General features: G+C 33.2%; 1 protein-coding gene across 2 annotated transcripts; it reads left to right on the top strand.

Moving 5' to 3' along the window:
* Positions 1-4,092: 4,092 nt before the first annotated feature.
* On the top strand, positions 4,093-7,157 carry LOC107849687 (putative cyclin-A3-1). Of its 2 annotated transcripts, none has more exons than XM_047401127.1 (6): positions 4,093-4,580; positions 5,500-5,732; positions 5,832-6,018; positions 6,116-6,265; positions 6,347-6,481; positions 6,786-7,157. In XM_047401127.1, the coding sequence occupies exons 1-6, from the start codon at positions 4,281-4,283 to the stop codon at positions 6,852-6,854; spliced, it is 1,074 nt and encodes a 357-aa protein (XP_047257083.1). In that variant the 5' UTR covers positions 4,093-4,280; the 3' UTR covers positions 6,855-7,157. The 2 variants fall into 2 exon arrangements, with proteins under 2 accessions (XP_047257083.1, XP_016549730.1); XM_016694244.2 differs by lacking the exon at positions 6,786-7,157 and adding an exon at positions 6,575-6,695 and having other exon boundaries at positions 4,102-4,580.
* The last annotated feature ends 11,497 nt before the right edge of the window (positions 7,158-18,654 follow it).

Here is an 18,654-nt window from a genome sequence, read left to right as displayed (position 1 = left end):
CCAAATATAGGTTAAACCAGTCTACGAAGCCTCTACTGAAATACTAGTCTATTTAAATCGGGACAAAGACCCCGATCGGACCATGAAACTAAATGAAACCAACATATGGATAAAACATATTCCAAAGTAATGGAGGCTCACCAACTCTGAATTACTGAACATAGTCTACTACTGAGCTGGATCACGAGATTGTGCCTCAGAACCTACATTATGAGACAATGTAGCCGCTACGTGGACGGTCAATACTTGGAATGTATTGGTATGCAGAACAATCCAAAAACAACAGATATTTCATAAAACATAATTGAGAGCATCTTAAAAGAAAGTTTAACATAATAGATATCAAAATACATGGGCATACTTAGAAAGCTTTGATCAACCTTGTAAAACATAGACTCAACTCTTTGATTTAATTCTGAGCTAGATGGTACACCCTACATCTCTACAATCCCACGGAATATGTGGAATCTGCCATTAACTTTATGGCCAAACCCCCAATTTGAGTTTGTCGTAGGAATTTGGGGTCTCTAATCTCTAATACGCTAAAATCATATAACAAGCGTATAATCCATATTTCAAGACATAATAACCCGCATCGGTAAAACACTATTTCCAGCAATGAGTCTTTCAAATCGTGTCTTCGTCGGATAACCATCTAACTCTCTTTAAACCCAATTTTAGTCTCTTAAAATAATATGTTCATACTTATAAAATTTCATCGCTTATTCTGTTAAGGGCATTTCATATCAATATATCATCATACCTAGACTTGCAAGTCGTATCATATCGTATCATATCATACCATACCATATCATATCATATCATATTGTATTCATAGAACCTTATTATTCAAAACTTATTATTGACTACCAAGATGATTTAGAATATCACGGAATAGTTCTCTTTCGAAAAGGACATACAAGTACAGGTAAAACAACTTCCTTTCAAGACATAAATCTTAGGTGGTCATCTCTTTCTTAGTTCATACAAATGTTATGAGAAACCAAAAGTATTTTTGACATACATTTGATGTTCTCTGAAAATCATATAAGAAATTAGTCCATAAATTGATAAAAGAGCATTAGAGAAATCAATTCTTCCATATTCATTTGGGAACCCACAACATTTGTAAATTACATAATCATTACCATAAAAATGGAGTTCATAGTTCAATTGCCTCAAACACTTCAAACCCCATAGTATATACCCAAATCGAATCTTACTTTCATCAAAACCTCCTAGTAAATGCATAATCCATCATTGAAAGTGTTTTCGTAAACCATGCCTTTTCAATCAATTTCAAAGTCTCAATTCATACATATATGATATAGAGGTTATTAAAAATCATCATACTTACGCCCATGAGAGTTAGGATAGTTCTACATACCTTAAGGTATATATTGTAGTATATATCTTGTAGTATATGTATATTTTTTAAAGTAGTACATATACTGAATGGTACGTATATATGTTTATATATTTTCTATAGACTCTAAAGTAGTATATATTTAACGTATACATGTGTATATGTTTTATAAATTAGTATATAACTATATATATAGTGTGTGTGTGTGTATTGTAGTATATATATTGTAGTATATGTTTTATTTAAAGTAGTACATATATATTGAATGGTACGTATATATGTGTATATATTTTCTATAAACTCTAAAATAGTACTCCCTCCGTTTCAAAAAGAATGACCTACTTTCTATTTTAGTCCGTTTCAAAAAAAAATGACCCCTTCCCTTTTTTAGCAACTTTTTAATTCTAACTTTCCACGTGACATATTTAAGACCACAAGATTGAAGGGCATTTTGATACATTTGACATATCCACAAGATTCAAAATTCTTCTTTATTTTCTTAAATTTCGTGTCAAGTCAAACTAGATCATTCTTTTTGAAACGGAGGGAGTATATATTTAACGTATACATATGTATATGTTTTATAAATTAGTATATATATAGTGTTTATATGTTGTCTATATATTTTTTAAAGTAGTACATATATTGAATGATACATATATATGTGTATATATTTTCTATAGACTCTAAAGTAGTATATATTTAACGTATACATGTGTATATGTTTTATAAATTAGTATATAACAATATATATATAGTGTGTGTGTGTGTGTGTGTATATTGTAGTATATGTTTTATTTAAAGTAGTACATATATATTGAATGGTACGTATTTATGTGTATATATTCTATATACCCTAAAGTAGTATATATTTAACATACATGTGTATATGTTTTAAATTAGTATATATATTGTAGTATATATCTTGTAGTATATGTTTTATTTAAAGTAGTATATATATTTAACTAATGTATAGTCGTATACACAATTACATGTGTAATTGTGTATAGGTGTATATGTTTTTTAAATTCTAATGTAGTATATACTATATATATATATAGTGTAATATATTGTTTAACGTATTTAAAATGTTAACTAACGTATAGTCGTATACACAATTACATGTGTAATTGTGTATAGGTGTATATGTTTGTTAAATTCTAATGTAGTATATGCTATATATATAGTGTATGTATATTGTTTAACGTATTTAAAATGTATATAAGTGGGTATATATAGTGTATATTGGAGATTTTTTTTTTTATTTTGACCGAATTTTGGACCGATTTTGACCGGATTTAGGCAAGTTGGACCGGGTTAGGGTTAATGGGTCGGTCCCGGTTTGTTTCTTGAAAATTTACTGTTGGGCTCGGAATGGGCCCAGCCCGGCCCCGTTAACTGGTTTACCTACGCCCCTAAAATATGCAAAAAATGGAACAATTTCAACGCAAGAGGAAGGGGTTCGCAGCGCAACCCCATTGCGAACCAGGAGGTTCGCGGTGCGACCCCTGGGGAGAACCTGGAGGTTCGTGGCGTGGACCCCAATGCGAACCCGAGGCAGTAGCCTATCACGGGGATATTCACGGGGTAGGGCTGCTGTGGAGTGCCCATTTTGCAACGAGAAGGTCTTTTCAAAGACTAAAGATTCCCCAATCCATTCAAACCAACGTTAGGTGGTTTGTCTTCGATATTGGGGTCCTAAGGGTTCATTTTATGCATTATTTGAGCGATAAAAAGTGGGAAAAGTGAAAACAAGTAAGTTAAAACTTGTTTTCACTTTTCTAAAAATAATTTTCACGAAAGTAAAATAATTTTAATGGTGTATTATGGCCAAACACCACTATTGTTATTTTTTCACTAAAGTAAATAATTTTCACGAAAAAAGTAAAAAAGAATTCATGGCCAAACACCTACTATTACAAATAAAGAGTGAAGACATAGTATTTTTATATAAAAAAAGTCCGGCTAAAAAGGCTAAAAAACCATGACATACACCTTTACAAAAAATTTCTCAACCTCACTAAATCAATGAGCCTCAATAGAAATTCATCTTACAATTCTGGAAACTAACTCTAATTTCTAAACTACAACAACCAATCAGATCGTCTCACTTCAAATTATCCCCAACCTGAAGTCTCATCAAACACAGTGTCGGAACGCAATAAACTACAACTTGATCAAACTTCCTAACGCATAGTATCTAGACTAGAAAGACGGTAAATCGTATGACTATGAAACAGGTTCTTCAATTTGACCCTTTGTATCAGGCTGCACTTCGATAATCAATCAAAATTCTCTCAAATATTATTCTTGCTTATCTGAATGTGTTCTACATTTTTTTAGTATAAGTGGGTGAATCTCATCGAAATGATATTCAACAACTTTTTAGTTTAAACTTTTCAAATAACATATTTAAGATCATATGATTAAATGAAACTACTGCGTATCTTTAATTTAGGAGCACAAAATTCAAAATTTTTCATACTTCTTAAAATAATATACCGAGTCAAAATGAGGAAAACAAATTAAAACAAGGATAAATTATTTTCCATCAGATAAAAAAAATAATACTACTACTCTAGATTCCTCCGGGTGAGTGTGGAGGGAAACCCAAAACTTAACTTTTTAAAAATTCAACCTGAAACAGAAAAACAATTGACCAAATATTTGTCCCAACATCTCCCACCCCTACAACCTTAAAAAAACAAATCTTTAAATCTTAAAAATCTCAAAAACCATATTGCCACCCCACATAGGCGCCCAAACTCAAATTTCCCTCAAAAACACTTTGCTAAATATGGCGCCACACACACACACACACATATATACATACATACACCCTTTTATTCTTTCCCTTCCTCAACTCACCCCTCTCCTACCCCACCCACATATACACACATAGAAAAAGGAAGCAATGGCAGACCAAGAAAATAGTGTAAGGGTAACAAGGCTGGCCAAGAAAAGAGCAGCAGAAGCAATGGTACAACACTTACAACAACCCAACAAGAAGAGAGTTGTACTGGCTGAAATTCAAGATTTGTCAAATGTTGGTATTAATCAGCTTGATGAGAAGGTATTTGATTCTGAGCCATTGAAACCCAAATGTAAACAGACTACTAAGAGGAAGGTGAAAAGATCTAAATTGGATGATGATGACCCACAGATGTGCCCTGCTTATGCTCATGATATCTATGACTATCTGAGTAAAATGGAGGTTTGTCTTTTTACACTTTAATAAATTTTGTGTGTTGTCTTATCTTGATATTCCGTCCATTTCAAATTGTTTGACATGTTTTGACTTTGTTGATATGAAGTTTAAGAAAATAAAGAATATATGTCAAATGTACTAAGTTGTTATTTAATCATGTGGTCTTAAATATGACATCTATAAAGTTGGAGTTAAATAATTGTTAAAAAGAGAAAGGTGTTCTTTTTAAAACATATGAAGTACTTTAGATCTCAATGAGTTATGTGTGTTTGTTTTTCATGTATGTTTTAAAATGTGAATTTTATCTAAGTATGTTTAATTGTGTTAGCAAGTCGGTTGATTTAATTGGATCTTACCTAATAGAGCTTTATTTGTTTTTTAATGGATGATTTTTGCAAATGGGTACACTAAAGATTGAATTTTACAACTAGATTCTGGTTAATATCACATGTTGTTTCCTTTGCTTTACCATTGTATTAGTTGTTGTTGTTATTGTTCTCTTCTTTAGACTCCTCTACTGTATTTATTGTACTTGCTCTACATACTCGGTTCTCTTTAAAATGACTTGAGGGCTATTGGAAACAACCTTTCTATCTCTCTTGATTCCACTTGTAGTATTACACTAGGTTTTGTTATTGTTGTTGGTTTGTTATAGGGATGGAGCCACTGAAAATTATACTATTTAATATGGTTAAAATTACTTTTTTTTTTAAATGTATTTTAACTAGCTCATGTGTTTACTTATTTAGATTTTGAACCCTTAGTGAAAATGATGGCTCCGCCACTTGTTATGTTTAATATCACTGAATTTTCAAATCTTGCTTTCCTGCCATCTGAAGTTGTTTGGTTTGTGTGTAGTACTTTAATAAGTTATTGATATTTGGGGTTTTGAGTTTTTGACGGACTCTGTCGTTTTTTGAATTAGATTGAGAAAAAGAGGAGGCCATTGCCTGATTACCTTGAGAAAACTCAGAAGGATGTGAATGCAAATATGAGAGGGGTTTTGGTTGACTGGCTGGTGGAAGTTGCAGAGGAATACAAGCTTCTTTCGGACACATTGTATCTTACTGTTTCCTACATCGACAGATTCTTATCAGTGAATCTCATTCATAGACAAAGATTTCAGCTTTTGGGTGTTTCTTCTATGCTCATCGCTGCGTAAGTACTGGAGCCAAAAATTGGTTTTATTCCCTCTGACAATGTGCTTTTTGTGTAATTTTGCTTGTGAAACTTATATAATCTGTTGATTATGATCAGGAAGTACGAGGAAATTAAGCCTCCAAATGTTGAGGACTTTTGTTACATTACAGACAATACATTTACAAAGAAAGATGTGGTGAAAATGGAGGCTGATGTGCTACACTCCCTCAAATTTGAAATGGGTAATCCCACAACCAAAACATTTCTCAGAAGATTTACTAGGGTTGCCCAAGAAGATTACAAAGTAAGGGCAAATATGACATGAACATTACGATTTTCAAGTCAATTTTGTTTCCGTTTATTTGTTTGCTTATATTATTTTCTTCCTTTGCTTTTTATAGAATGCTGATACACAGTTGAAGTTTCTAGGCTACTACCTAGCGGAGTTAAGTTTATTAGATTACAACTGTGTGAAATTCTTGCCTTCTGTGGTAGCTGCTGCTGTGATATTCCTGTCAAGGTTCACATTACACCCAAAGTCACATCCTTGGGTGAGGATTTTGATCCAATGTTCACTTATATTTAGTATCTTGATATATGGAAGCGCTGAATTGACTTGATCCATTTTGTAGAGTCTGGCCCTTCAACGTTCCTCTGGATATAAAGCAGCAGATCTAAAGGATTGTGTTCTTATCATACATGAATTGCAATTAAGTAGAAGAGGAAGTACTTTGGTAGCTGTGAGGGACAAATACAAGCTACATAAGGTATCCATCTGCGTTGATAATTGGTGATTTTGTGGTAAACACCTGCATAGTTCCGTAACCTGATGTGAACAATGTATGATTTTTGTGTGACAGTTCAAATGTGTGTCAACATTGTCTTCTCCTATGGAAATACCGGATTCTTTCTTTGAAGATACAAGCTAATGATTTCTTGGGTATATGCTTGGAGACTGGAATTGAGAAGCTACATAAGGTATCCATCTGCGTTGATAATTGGTGATTTTGTGGTAAACACCTGCATAGTTCCGTAACCTGATGTGAACAATGTATGATTTTTGTGTGACAGTTCAAATGTGTGTCAACATTGTCTTCTCCTATGGAAATACCGGATTCTTTCTTTGAAGATACAAGCTAATGATTTCTTGGGTATATGCTTGGAGACTGGAATTGAGACACTACGATGATATGATATCTGGAAAAGGTGAACTGCCTTTCGGCTTCCTTAAAGCGCGAAGCTGGTCACTAAGACTTATTGAAATTCATAGCATGTAGCTAGTAAGATCATCTCGAAATTTTGTAGTATAGTTTAAGAGCGATGAATAGCATAAACATTGATTTGTCTACATGATTGTATTAAGTTATATTAAGAATTTAATACAAATACATTATTCTTGTAACAAGCTGAAAACAACTATAGAATACTAAAACTGATAAAAAGTTATGAATGTGTTAAGAGTATCTCCCTCATCTGCAACACTAAACTTCAAAAGAGAACCTTTTGTTAAGGATGTTTTACTCCTTAGTAAGCCTAGGTGAGTTCATTTTGTTAAACGCATAAGGGGTCGTTTGGTAGAGTGTATAAGATTAATGCAAAATATAGTGTATTAAGTGGAGTGCAAGATGCGGGAAGCACGATTGAGATGGTTTGGACACGTGAAGAGGAGGGACATGGATGCCCCGGTCCGTAGGTGTGAGAGGCTAGCGTTGGATGGTTTTAGGCGGGGTAGGGGTAGGCCGAAGAAGTACTAGGGTGAGGTGATTAGGCGGGACATGGAACAGTTACAGCTTACCGAGGACATGACCCTAGATAGGAAGGTCTGGAGGGCGCGAATTACGGTAGAGGATTAGGGCCAGTTTGGGTCGCTAGTGTATGGAATTTCTTGGTGGAGGTTTTATTCCTGTTATGATTCCGTGTTCCATGTTCCATGTTTTATTACGAATCTGTGTGCTTTCCTCTGCTTTCCTTTGTTTTATATTACTTATGGGTGCCGTATTTATGTTATGTAATCTGCTTCTGTGCTTTACTATGTGTTTGTGTGGTATCTCGTGCCTTGAGCCGGAGGTCTATCGGAAACAGCCTTTCTACTTCATCAGAGGTAGAGGTATGAACTGCGTACATCTTACCCCCCAGACCCCACTAGGTGGGAATACACTGGGTTTGTTGTTGTTGTTGTTGTATAGTGTATTAATAATGTTTGTATTAATAATGTTTGCATTAATTATGCTTGTATAGTTGTATTAGTTATGCATGTATTATTTTTTATACATTGTTTGGTTTGATGTATAAGAAATAATACATCTTACATAATTTCTATAAAAGAAATGTTTGTTTACAAAAATACCTTCTTTGATTTTGTACACTTTTTTGCAACAAATTTTTTTTTTGTCATCTCAAATATAATTAGTATTGTTGAACTAGTATCTAAAGGTTTCGGATTAATTGCAAAACCTTTGTCTTTGCGCATAAAATATTACGCCAACAAATTAACATATTCGAAACAAAAATAAAATATAAGACGTAAAATTAAGAAATAGTCTCAATTTTTTTTAATCTTTTTAAAAGTCCTCAAAGCAAAGAAAAAATATGTTACAATTATTTAAATCAATTATTCATTGTTGTAGATTAAAATAGTGAGAAAAAAAAGGTGAAATGTTTTGAAAAGAATCACTATTGCAAATTAAAATGACGAGAAAAAAATGGTGAAATATTTTGAGAGGGAAATTGAGGGGTATTAAGGCCATTTAATAAGTTAATGCATGTATTAAAGACTTTGCATTACTAATATATAGAAAATGGGTGGTATTAGTAATACACACCTTAATACAAAATAGAGTATATAATTAATGATTGCATTAGTTAAATATTGACTAAAAATTGTATCAAACAAGGTATTCTTAATACACATTTCTTAATACATGCATTATTTTTGTCAATACACTCTACCAAACGACCCCTAAATGTTTCAGCACCTACGGTTATTAGCTATTTTAAATCAATTAGGCTAAATGGGCTCTACTCCCTCCGTTTCAAAATAATTGGTCTTTGTTGACTTGTTATTCCTTTTAAGAAAATATTTATTAGTGACTTATTTTATCAAATTAGACTTATTAATTTAGGGATGTGCATTTATCGGTTTGATTTTCTGTATTATTGGTTTGATTTATCGATTTTCAATTTGTAAACACGCTAAATCGATAACCAAACCAATAAGATATTCGCTATTGGGTTTCGGTTAATCGATTTTTGATCCTTACCAGTTCGATTTTTGGTTTAACCAATAAGAAAATACTCCCCTAATTTTTTCTACTTTCTCTTATTTTCATTTGTTCTACACTATATTCATGTATAAAGTCTACATAATTTATAGCCACTAAGATAACAACTATAAAATGCAAAAACCAATAAGATATGTATTTAAATTTAAAGCTAACTATTATATAATCATGAATAAAAATATAATTTTAATATAATCTTATTAGATTATTGATTTAACCATTAACTAAAATTGGAAACCGCACTGACAACCCAATAAAATAATTTACAAAAATCATGAACTCAATCTTGATAAACCAATAATATTTTATCGATTGAATCAATTTTGCACACCCCTATATTAATTATACTTTGAAATATAAATTTGATTATATGCACTTTGTATAGTCATTTAATGATAGGGGTAGCATTGTAAGAACGTAATAAAATTCTCTAAATTTCATAAATAGAACAACTGAATTGAAACAAATTTATTTAGAAAAAGGGTCAATCATTTTAAAACGGGGGAAGAGTAATTTCTAAATCATAAATACTGCTTCATTCGAAAATCATTTAATATCAAAATCATAATTCCAGCATAACTATGTAGGGCAGATTGTAATTTTGGAGCAAGTATTAACTAGATTGGTTATATTATACCACAAACTTGGTACTTATTTTAAATCAAATCAAGTAGATTAACAATTTCGGAATATTCAAAGTATTTTAACAAAATCGTTATTAAAAATGAAAGTAAAAGTACCGTATAATCAATTCAATTAACAAACATCTAATTGTTTGCTTTGAGGTCACAATTCAAATTAATTGGTTGCGGAGCTTTATTTAAAACTTGAATTAGTAAATAATATTTTCAAGTCACTGAAAGTTTATTGTGATAATACTGCAATAATTTTTCTCTAAAAACAATAAGCATTCGAAGGAGTAAGGCTTCCATTCCATCAACAGGCAGATATTAATTTTTCTGATACTTTCACCGTTTCACGTCTTGTTATCAAATCAACAATTCTTAGTATTGTTCTTTCTCTCAGTTGCACATATAATTGGATTTTTAAGCAACTGGAGGTCTGTAATGCTTTTTTACACGAAACTCTTGAGGAGGAGGTCTATATGTTTCAACCTCCTAGATTTCTGGATACCGCTCATTCAAGATATGTCTGCCAACTTCACAAAGCTCTTTATGAATTGAAGTAAGCTCTCAGAGATTTTTTCACTTGTTTCAACACTATATTATGCTCTAGAGAGGTTTGCGGCCAGCATATGAAATTAAAATACTTTTTGACTAATAAAGTGAAATTGAGCATATTAGTACCAAGCTTACAATTATTAATCCTTTGATGAGAGAATTACCGTCTAAAACATCTGTTGAACATATTGAAAGAATGGCATTATTAATGACAATTAATGATTTTATGTAAAAACTTTATTATGTTTATGCAAGTGACATTTTGAGCTCAATTATGTATGTTGATATTGTTACATATTTCTCTTTTATACAATATGTTGAGAATGACGATAACAGATTTCAATAAGATAAAAAATATTCTAAGTATAATTGTTGGACCTTATATAATCGTACGTGTTGGATAATAGACCAACATGTCATGGTACATGGAAGAGATTATGTCAAATAAGTTGATGAATAACCGTCATGACTCATAGTCCCTCCGTTTCATTTTATTCGTCCCAAATTGGGATGATACGGCTATCAAGAAAACAATGATTGGTAATGTAACTTTACCATTTTGCCCCTTCTAATTGTGTCTTATTGTTAGTTCCAATATTGATGGATGACTAATACCAAAGCACCATTTATATTCTTAATGGTGTAATCTTAATGGTACTCCTCTTTGCAACATTTTCAAGAATGTTAATAACAAGGAGTAATCAATTACACTAAGGGTATAATAAAAAAAAAAATTATCTTGTCCTGATAAGTATAAAAAGACAAGTAAATTAGAAAATTTGGGACGGAGGGAATATTACATTAGTTGATTTATTCAATCACAATGAAATAAAGTTTAACATTAAATGCGTACATTGATCAAAATATTTATTGAAACATTAAGTGAGAATGTAAATTGTGGCCCACGTGACTAATATTGGTTTAAAAAGTACTATTAAATAGCTAAATTAAATTGCATATTATTGAGAAGTTAATATGCCTTATAACTCCTCTGTTTCTTATGTAATGAAGATTGAGTAAAAGGAATTGTAACTTCCCAATACAATTATGGATCCTCTTTCTCGATCTTTAGAACGAGAATAGTGTATAGTCGTGTATTTTATCTACACTATTCTGAAAGGAAACTGATAAATGAAAAGAGAGAGAAAAGAGTTTTCAAAGAAGAAGAAGACGACTTACGCTCTCAAGTCGAGAAAGTATCGTAATCCTGGTTCGAGTATATTTTCTTGACTGAATTAGTAGTTTTAAATTGATATGAAAATTATGCAATTCCACAATCCTGATTAATTGATGGAATTTATGTTATAGATTGTTTATACACATAATTTGTTGTTGAAAAAAAAGTCTTATAATGACTAGGTAAAATATGATGTAGCTTCAACTTACTACGGACACAACATTAAATGTGAGGTTGTGGAGTATGTTGACATCTAATTTTTGTCTTTCACGACTAAATTTAATCCTGAATTTCTTTAGTTTTTAATAAAGTTGAAATATTAATTTCATCCGAATAAATGCGCTCTAAAATATTTATTTTTGTTAATTTTGTAATTTAATTGACGATTATACGTTTTCGTATTTACATATGTGAAATTGTATAAAGTTTATTATTTAAATAAATATTTTTATCAAAATTGAACTTTTACTGATTAAACTTAAAAATTAACCAAAACGGATAAAGTCTTAATTTAAATAAAATTTCTTCTCAAAATTAATTTATTTGGAGAAATATTTATTTGATTTTATTAAATCAAGAATCCCAGGATCAAAGGAAGTATTAATTCATATTGAATTTTAATTTAATTTAGTCAATCTATTAGATTTGACCATAATTGAAATCAAATTGATCATAATCGCAATGCCATCGGTCAACTGATTTTCAATTTGGTTAAAATTAAATAAAATTTGGCACTGCTAGACCAACAACACACCTGACAGTTACCATTTTGGCAACAAGTGAAAAAGTATCATGGTAGTCCAACCTCTCCTGCTGGCTATAGCATTTGTCTACTAGTCTAGCCTTGAACCTTTCAACATCTCCATTTCCTTGTACTTGATTTTATATACCCATTTTGAACCTATAACATTCTTACCTGATAGTAAGTCCACCACTTCCCATATATTATTATCTTTAAGAGCTTGTATTTCCAACTTTATGACTTGATTCCACCTTTCATCTCCAGCTGCATCACTAACGTTTTGTGGTTCCACCAGAGCAGAAAAACTATCAACATAGCATTGATATGCAAGTGAAGTATTATCATAAGATAGATAATGAGCAACGGGGTATCTGATGTCCTTCTTTTTTTCTTGTTGTACTATAATCCTTCAACCAAATAGGCTCTTTAGTTACTCTTAGAGTTCTTCTAGATGGAGGTTGTATGTCTTTTATCTCTGTAGTGACTAGTACATTATTGTTGACTCCTCATGTGGTAGAACTTCTGCCAAGTGTTCGGGTTCTAAACCATCTTGTGGTGATCCATCTGTGTCTGGAGAAAGACTGATTATATGATCTTCAATCACATCAGACTCTATCTCACCGTGGTAGTCATTCAGTTGTAGAGAGCTAGATACATCATCTTTATCTTGCCTGTTGGTAAATGAAAACACATGCTCTTGAAGTGTAGCATCTCTGCTAACAAATATTTTGTTGGTATCTAAATCCAGCAGCAAATATCTTTTCTGTAAAGTAGAGTATCCCATCATCATTGCAGGTTTGGCTCTTTCTGCAAACTTATCACCTTTAGGTAATACTGAAGCATTGCACAAACAACCTACTACTCTTAAATGCACCAATGAAGGGGTTCCTGAAAATAACAACTCATAAGGGCTTTTGTTACCAATCATCCTGTTCATTAGATATACTGCAGTTTGAACCAAAACTTCTCATAACTTGACAGGTATGCTGGATTAGAATCTAATAGCTCTAGCAATGTTCAATATTTGTCTATGTTTCCTCTATACCACACCACTTTGTTCAGGTGTATGAGGACAACTACTTTGATGCAAGATCCCTAAAGAGTTAAACAAATCTGAGCATTGTGAATTAAAGAACTCTCTTATTGTCTGACCTTATGACCTTGACACATAAAATTCTTAAGAGCCATGATGGTTTCAGACTTTAACTGTAATAAGTGGATCCAAGTATATCTGTTGTAGTCATCAACAATAGTTAAGAAATAAAACTTTTTATCAAAAGTTGGAGTTTTATAAGGTCCCCAAAAGTCCCCAAAGGTCCATGTGCACCATATCAAAGCATGTTTTAGACTTAGTATCACTAACAGGAAAAGCCAGCCTAGTTTGTTTAGCCAGTGGACATACATGACATTTATGTGACATCTCAATATTCTTATTGTGATCTAAAAGATCAAAAATATAAAATACCTGATTAGGTGGATGGCCAAGTCTGCTGTGCCATATACTGTTGTCCTTTACATTGACTTCTGCAACTAAGTTTTCATGTTTTCTCTGCATATTTGAGGAATTGTTGTCTTCATGTTTACTTCTGATCATGTACAGACCTCTTTTTTCTCTACCAATCCACCTCACCCTGCCATTGTGAAGATCTTGGAAGACACAAAAGTCAGGGTAGAAGAATATAAAACAAGACAACTATCTAGTGACCTTGGATACTGATAACAAATTGATTTTGAAATCAGATACAAATAGTACATTATCCAACACTGCATTCTGAAATATTGTAGCTTTACCAGTGTGTGAGACATCATCTTTAGTACCATTTGAGAGATTCACCTTGCACACTCCTGGCCTAACTATTGTACTTGTAGATAATACAGTCTTATCTACAGTTATGTGGTGAGTAGCACCAGAATCTATTGTCCATTCTTAAGTATTAGTATGAGACAATAAGCATGCAGTCATACTTGACATGTTTGCCTGCTTCATATTTTGAGGATCTTTGTTTAAGAGCTCCATGATCTGTTTATACTTATTATCTGTGAAGCCTTGTCCCTTTCTCAACACTGTATTATGTACCTCTTTGTTTCCTTTATGGATTGTTGAACTTTGCCCTGCATCAGTAAGGTTAGATTGAGAATTGTATGGTCTTGCATACTGGTTTTCTGCATACTGGTTTCCATGTCCACTGTTTCTCCCATATCCTTAATGATTATACCCTCTTGATCCTCCATTGTTATAATTATTCTTTTTTCTTTGCTTCCAATCATTTGGATAACTTATCAGCTTATAACAGTTCTCTTTGGTGTGTCCACCAAACTGGCAATATTCACACTTCTTTTCTTTATATCCTTGATATGCATAGCTTGGATCTGGTTCTCTATTCACCTATATAGAAATAGGATCTGATTTCTCAGTGATTGCAACCACATTACTCAAATATTGCATCTCATCCTCCATTATCATGGCATATGCCTGATTTAGTGTAGGTTTAATTCCCTTTAGTAGGATCTGTCTTCTGGCTGAGTCATATGAGTCATTCAGTCCACTTAAAAATTAAATCAACCTTAACTCATACACATGATCTGCATATTCCTTTAATTTTGGGCAAGTACATGATGAAGTAGAAATCATAGTATCATACTCATTCCATGAATTTTTTAGCTTTATGAAGTAAGTTGCCACAGAATCTGTTTCTTGGGATAAAGTACTGATCACTCTATGTAGCTGATACAATCTCATTCGATTGACCTTGTCAAACCTCTTCTTCAAATCCTCCCATACCTCAAATGCACTGGTTGCATATACAATTTCAGTTAATAACTCTGCACTAACAGAGCTCATCAGCCATGAAAGTACAATTGCATTGTAGGTTTCCCACTGCTCATGCAATTCTTCTTTATAATTGTTCTTGCTACAAGCTCCAGTTACAAAATCAAATTTTTGTTTTCCTAACAATGTTATTCTTATTGAACAACTCCAAACACCATAATTCTCTAAACCAGTTAACTTGACTGGGATTAAATTAGCACCAGACACTTCTGAAGGCCTAATATACAGTGGATCACTAGAATCTATTTTAGGTGCCATTTCAACTAACAAATTTGCTGAATTTCATACTAATCTATAGCTCACTATTAATGATTGACACAATTGATCTGGGTAATTGAAAAATAACTCAAAGCAACTCAAAAGGAACTGTAATTAAACAGAGATGTCTAACCAATAAAGCTTTCCTCAGCTCTGACTTGCTCTGCAGCTAGGAACTCATAGATCTAAACTCTGTTGAAGTTGTATCTCAATCAACATTGTAGCTACAATAACCTGAGCTCTGATACCATGATAAAATCTGCTACATGACGTGTATACTCACACTACTTCATCGCTGGAATAACTCACAAGAGGAAGAAAAAGAAGAAGATCAAAGTGTTTATTGATGTGATAGTGAGAATTGGAAGTTACAGTTCTTTCTTAGTTGACTTAGTGTCTATTTATAGAGTTTGTACAAAGTATCTAGAAGCATCTAGAAGCTTCTCAACTTGTAGTTCCTAGATGACAAGTTGTTATAACTAACTAACTTCTCCTTGCAACTAACTAACTACTACACTATTGGACAATACAACAAACTTAAGCAATGAAACAGTAACCATAGTCTGCTATCGGCTGCTTCTACTTCATCCATATGTGTTGGAATATTTAACATCTCTCTTTGATTCGTAATATTAAAAGAAAATCAATGATGTCTTAGAAAGATAAACCACAGGTCGTTACACGTTTTCCCCTAAAATGTTGGTTGTAATTTAGATGTATGAATCTTCGTTAATGTCGCCTTAATTAAAATTTAAAGATTCCCTTTCTTGAAAAGTTAGCCTTTATTTTCTTTTGTTATATGGATTAGTGTCTATGTTTTTTCAATTTTAGAAGTCATGAATATTTTTCTTATTGTCTCATCCCTTTACTTTCGCAAGCTCACGTTGTCTGTTCTCATATTAATTCATTGAATATGACCTTCTTCTTTGTTCATTCTTAATATGAACATAAATCATGAGCCATGTAAGTGGGTATCTTTGCTTTGCATTTTATCTGTTGAATCTCATTCTTGTTATACGTGTGTAAGTGTGTTTATCATTGTCATTCAAATATTGGTTCTTGACATTTTCTTTTGCTTTGAAATATGTCACTTTTATGTCTTGAACGTATATTAATTTCTTTATCTTTTCTTTGCATGCAAAAAATATCTCAAGTCCAAATAGACTCCTCTCCTCTTGCATTTCGTAATGGGCTAAGAGGCCCACCTTTTCAAATCAAGTCTAAAGTTTAAGATTAAAGTCAATTATATGGTGTGCAGGTGCCAGAAGATGAAAGAAGAAGGAAAACGGGTCAAAATCCATTAATGATGTCGCTAAGAGACTTGAAAAGTCTCGATTTTTATTATTGTCTTATTTTTATTTAGTTATTTAGTCATTTATTTGGGGCCTCGTAGCCAAAGTTGTAAACTAATACAGGTGAAGCAGATTTTGGGCCAAAAGGAATAAAAAATATAGTTTAGGACAGCTTACGGGCCCACGGCCCAATATTTAGATTAGGATAGGTGATGACGGGCCAAAAGCCCAAATTAGCTTAGGACAAGTTTATTGATTTGGGTCTATGTAAGACCCCACAAATTCTAAGCTCAACTCAGTCTTTTAAGTTTGCTAAGGTGTCCCAGACTTAGAAAATTCCATCTAAGTATTCAAACTTAGTGTCATTTTGGCCTTCGTAATTGGCAACTCTAGTTCACGGCATCTATGACCTTAAAATGTCAATCTTTAGGTTAATTCATTATCAATAATGTCAGTAAGTATTCCCGAACGAGTTTCGTATTTTTCGAATCTCATTTGAACCACGTTTGGAAATCCAAAATAGTGCATCGACGCGATCTCGGTGCGGCGCGGCGACCATCGCGTCGATCAATATTTTTTCTTGGCTCCGTGGCAATTTCCAGTGAAACGATGTGGACTCGATGCGGCGCATTGGCCATCGCATCGATGCCAATGACGCGGCGCGTTGGTCTGTATGTCGACAGTTCGGTTTTCAGCCATTAAAAAGCCGTGTCCTTAGGGGTATTTGGGTTTTTTTCCACGTCCTTCAGTCCCTAAAACACGAGATTAAGCCCCTTTAAAGGCTAAATTCAGCCATTAAAAAGCCGTGTCCTTAGGGGTATTTGGGTTTTTTTCCACGTCCTTCAGTCCCTAAAACACGAGATTAAGCCCCTTTAAAGGCTAAATTCATTCATTATTCTCAAATTTCTCAAGAACAGAAATCCTAGGGGGATCAATTTCAAATCAAGAACTCAAGAAACCACCACCAATCTTTTAGAATTCAGGCACTAAGGAATGTGAAGTGTTCATCCAAGGGTATCCTTTCACCCTTGGAGTCCAAGAAACTCTTTTAAAATTTAAGTTAATTGATTTCATGGATTCTTGTTGGATCTTGAATGTATTCATGATTATGATGTTAATGGTGATCTAACTCTATGATTTGTCCCAAGTTTCATGCAAACTAGTTAACTGTGAGTTAAACTTTGTGAACTTCATGTTAAACTCTTGAGTTGCAAGTAAAATGTATAATTCATGATAGTACTACATGTGTATTGATAGGTGAAATACCCATGCTTCTTAAGTGTGTGTCAAAATGCCTATGTGAATTGAGTAGCCCAAGCATAACATGCTATTATGTGAATTTAATCTTGCACATGCCCAATGTATATCAAGTGTTTGACAAAAATGCCTAAGTGAATGTATTGTTAGTAAGCTACTACCATTCTGCCACTAAAATCATGCAGTGATTTGCTTTTCATGCTATTGAGTCCTGGGGGTATTTAATACCCAACAATTTAGCTGTATGCCTAGACTAGTGTCAGTTACAGAATAGTATTCAGCCATGTCACGATCAGTAGAATTCAGCTAGTTACAGAACTCAGGGTAACTCAGTAGTACTCAGTCAGTTAACAGAATTTAGTAGTATTCTGTCAGTCTACGAAACTCAGTGAACTCAGTTCAATTCAATTAAATAGTATGATCAGTAACAGTTCAGTCCAGCTTAGAACAATTTAGAAATTAGTCAAGGGTCTATTCAGTTGGGAGTAGGATTCAGCACCGAGTGAACCCAAGGATGGGGACTCACCTGCCAGTAGAGGGTGTGATCCTTAGAAGCAGTCCTTGTATTCCAGAACTACGTAGCCAGCGTAGGTTGAGACATCAACCTGCCAGTTGAGGGTTGATGAGGTGATCTACCTGCCAGTTGAGGGTACCACTATTCTCGTTGAGAGCACCCTGCCAGATGAGGGTGACTCATCTTGTCTTTACCCGTGGCATGATACTGACATCCTTCCAGCTGGGATTACAGGTTGGACCCCAATCAGTTCAGAGAGGGTCATATCGCTTAAATGATTACTTCCCACAGTCTCAGTTTTAGTTCCAGTCTCAGAATAGAACTCAGTTCAGTTTTACAGATTCAGGACTTTCAAATACAGTCGCTCAGTTCAGTGCGGAACTCAGTATAGTCCGACAGAATTAAGAT

Source organism: Capsicum annuum, chromosome 12 (genome assembly GCF_002878395.1).
Source record: "Capsicum annuum cultivar UCD-10X-F1 chromosome 12, UCD10Xv1.1, whole genome shotgun sequence".
NCBI classification, from domain to species: domain Eukaryota; kingdom Viridiplantae; phylum Streptophyta; class Magnoliopsida; order Solanales; family Solanaceae; genus Capsicum; species Capsicum annuum.
The sequence above is the reverse complement of the archived record's forward strand: the minus strand, read 5'-3'. Positions and strand labels throughout refer to the sequence as shown.

Bases quoted from the DNA above. Each gene is read 5' to 3' on its own strand.
- LOC107849687 (XM_047401127.1), top strand. From the start codon at position 4,281: ATGGCAGACCAAGAAAATAGTGTAAGGGTAACAAGGCTGGCCAAGAAA. The intron at 4,581-5,499 runs GTTTGTCTTTTT...TTTTTGAATTAG, and splicing joins ACTATCTGAGTAAAATGGAG to ATTGAGAAAAAGAGGAGGCC. The intron at 5,733-5,831 runs GTAAGTACTGGA...GATTATGATCAG, and splicing joins TCTTCTATGCTCATCGCTGC to GAAGTACGAGGAAATTAAGC.